The sequence below is a fragment of the Pristiophorus japonicus genome, chromosome 20 (genome assembly GCF_044704955.1).
Source record: "Pristiophorus japonicus isolate sPriJap1 chromosome 20, sPriJap1.hap1, whole genome shotgun sequence".
Lineage (NCBI taxonomy): Eukaryota > Metazoa > Chordata > Chondrichthyes > Pristiophoridae > Pristiophorus > Pristiophorus japonicus.
Genome location: NC_091996.1, coordinates 87009237 through 87012606, shown reverse-complemented (window position 1 = coordinate 87012606; position 3370 = coordinate 87009237). Strand labels below are relative to the sequence as shown.

At 53.9% G+C, this 3370-nt stretch overlaps 1 protein-coding gene across 1 annotated transcript in view; it reads right to left on the bottom strand.

Annotated features, from left to right (window-relative positions):
• The window catches only part of LOC139232813 (zona pellucida sperm-binding protein 3-like), a 19388-nt gene extending 17439 nt beyond the window's left edge, over positions 1–1949 (bottom strand). Inside the window, exon 1 of the mRNA XM_070863307.1 lies at positions 1902–1949. Within this exon, the coding sequence (XP_070719408.1) occupies positions 1902–1940 (39 nt within the window). The 5' untranslated portion in view covers positions 1941–1949. The remainder of the gene's footprint in view (positions 1–1901) is intronic.
• Between the last annotated feature and the right edge of the window lie 1421 nt (positions 1950–3370).

Here is a 3370-nt window from a genome sequence, read left to right as displayed (position 1 = left end):
CACTTCCTCCACTGAGGGCGGACTGGTCTTTGGCCAGGGACTCCCAGGTGTCGGTGGGGATGTTGCACTTTATCAGGGAGGCTTTGAGGGTGGTCCTTGTAACGTTTCCTCTGCCCACCTGGGACTCGCTTGCCGTGAAGGAGCTCCGAGTAGAGCGCTTGCTTTGGGAGTCTCGTGTCTGGCGTGTGGACAACGTGGCCCGCCCAGCGGGGCAGGGAGGTGTTGCTACAGTTGTACAGGGCCTTGGTGAGGCCACACCTGGAGTATTGTGTACAGTTTTGGTCTCCTAACTTGAGGAAGGACATTCTTGCTATTGAGGGAGTGCAGCGAAGATTCACCAGACTGATTCCCGGGATGGCGGGACTGACCTATCAAGAAAGATTGGATCAACTGGGCTTGTATTCACTGGAGTTCAGAAGAATGAGAGGGGACCTCATAGAAACGTTTAAAATTCTGACGGGTTTAGACAGGTTAGATGCAGGAAGAATGTTCCCAATGTTGGGGAAGTCCAGAACCAGGGGTCACAGTCTAAGGATAAGGGGTAAGCCATTTAGGACCGAGATGAGGAGAAACTTCTTCACCCAGAGAGTGGTGAACCTGTGGAATTCTCTACCACAGAAAGTAGTTGAGGCCAATTCACTAAATATATTCAAAATGGAGTTAGATGAAGTCCTTACTACTCGGGGGATCAAGGGGTATGGCGAGAAAGCAGGAAGGGGGTACTGAAGTTTCATGTTCAGCCATGAACTCATTGAATGGCGGTGCAGGCTAGAAGGGCTGAATGGCCTGCTCCTGCACCTATTTTCTATGTTTCTATGTTTCTATGTTTCTATGTGGTCAGTGCTTCGCGGCTGGGGATGTTGGCCTGGTTGAGGCCGCTAATGTTGGTACGCCTATCCTGCCGATGGATTTGCAAGCGCAGGCAGCGGAAGGAGCGTGCGGCAAACCAGACTCCCCACCCACCCTTTCCTTCAACCACTGTCTGTCCCACCGGTGACAGGGACTGTGGTTCTCGTGTTGGACGGTTCAGTCACCTAAGGACTCATTTTTAAGAGTGGAAACAAGTCTTCCTCGATCCGAAGGAGCTGCCTATGATAATGCCGTCGCTCGCTGCTCCTGTTGTGGCCCGACCTTCCGCTGATGGTCTCTCGCAGGTCAGGGCTGCCATGCTGCTCCAATATCCGCTCCTTTTGTGGCCCCCTGACCTTCCGCTGACCAGTTTGCTGGCCAGGAGCTGAAGGGACATTGAGACCAGGCTTGGCATCTGGGTCGGGGAGCGGTGGGATGGGGGGAGGTTGGTGGGGGTGGAGTTGGGTGGGGGAGTGGGGACAGGATTAGTTGGACAGGGAGCGTTAACATTTTGGCGGGCCATCCCTCTGATATTGGCAAGTTGCTGCTCCTGGCTCGATCGGACAGGCCCTGACGTGGGACGAAATTAGCAAAGGTCACCAGTAATCCTGTTCTCTGTGTGCATGACACTGAAGCTAGCTGGCTGAGCCGAGCTAGAGTTACAGGCCAAAGGGAAAAAAACGGCCCGGCATTCAAATCCCTAGGCCGAGAATATCGGCTCTCACCCCTCCACCTTAACCCTTTCCTTCCCTCTTCCCTTTGTAAGATTACTAATCTTCTGAAAAGCACAGACCATCAACTAAAAATTGATTGATCCAAGCTTTTGGAACTTAATACGAGCTTTTTGAATTAAGCTGGACAATTATGAACATTCTGTGGCTGAGGAGATAAAACTGGCTTCATGCATAACAACAGTTGTTACGCGAGACCCTGAACTTGATTGACCAGGGTGGGGAAAACAGCCACTGGAGACACCGAGTCTGTAATAACTACGGACAACAAAGGACCCCCCACGGAATGCAAATTTGTGAGCATTCAGCTTAAGGAAATACCTTGTGCACTGTCGACTCCGTGTGCAAATTAGTAGCCATTCAAATTCATCTCCACATCATCATCATCATCATCATCATCGGCAGTCCCTCGGAATCGAGGAAGACTTGCTTCCACTCCTGAGGTGAGTTCTTTGGTGGCTGAATAGTCCAATACGAGAGCCACAGACCCTGTCACAGGTGGGACAGACATTCGTTGAGGGAAGGTGGGGGGGGGGTGGGGTGGGACTGGTTTGCCGCACGCGCTCCTTCCGCTGCCTGCGCCTGACCTCTTCACGCTCGCGGCGTTTGAGACTCGAGGTGCTCAGCGCCCTCCCGGATGCACTTTCTCCACCTCGGGCGGTCTGCGGCCAGGGACTCCCAGGTGTCGGAGGTAATGTCGCACTTCGCCAGGGAGGCTTTGAGGGTGGTCCTTGTAACGTTTCCGCTGCCCACCTTTGGCTCGTTTGCCGTGAAGGAGCTCCGAGTGGAGCGCTTGCTTTGGGAGTCTCGTGTCTGGCAATGCGAGTCATCACCACAACCAGTTAAACAGATAACCACATCGATAATCGGATCTCGGCCGAGCGGGGAGCTTATTCAAAACCTAGATAGAAATATGCGAGCAAAAAGCAGTTCAGCAGAAGAAGGAGAGGATGACAGAAGATGCTGCAGAGAACAGCCAGAAGAAGAGTCAGCAAGTCGCGGAATCTAGGACCACGAATCTCTGGTGATTGTACGTCTAAAGTCAAATTTCTCTCAGAAATCTAGTCCTGTAGTTCTAGTCGGTTTTTGTTGCGTAATAAAACTGACACTGGGTTAAGCCTAAGATTTTGTGTCACGTGTTGTCCTTTCCCACTATAAGTTCCGAGGTCTCAGAATCAGAGTTGAGTGAACAAACCAAACACCCTACACCTTTGAGTGCGTTCGAAAGGTTCCCGCTTTCCAGGCTCTCCTCCTTCTCTCTCCCTTTGGTCAGCCCTGGCTCAATTGGGCCGCAGTGTCGGTCAGAAGGTCGGGTCTTTGAGTCCCACCACCCACTCCAGATTGGAGTAATCCAGGCCGACGCTCCCAGCGCCAGTGCTAAGGGAGTGCCACACTGTCGGAGGGGCAGTACTGAGGGAGTGCCGCACTGTCGGAGGGGCAGTACTGAGGGAGTGCCGTACTGCGCTGTCGGAGGGGCAGTACTGAGGGAGCGCCGTACTGCGCTGTTGGAGAGGTAGTACTGAGGGAGTGCCGCACTGTCGGAGGGGCAGTACTGAGGGAGCGCCGTACTGTGCTGTTGGAGGGGCAGTACTGAGGGAGTGCCGTACTGCGCTGTCGGAGGGGCAGTACTGAGGGAGCGCCGTACTGCGCTGTTGGAGAGGTAGTACTGAGGGAGTGCCGCACTGTCGGAGGGGCAGTACTGAGGGAGCGCCGTACTGCGCTGTCGGAGGGGCATTACTGAGGGAGCGCCGCACTGTCGGAGGGGCAGTACTGAGGGAGTGCCGCACTGT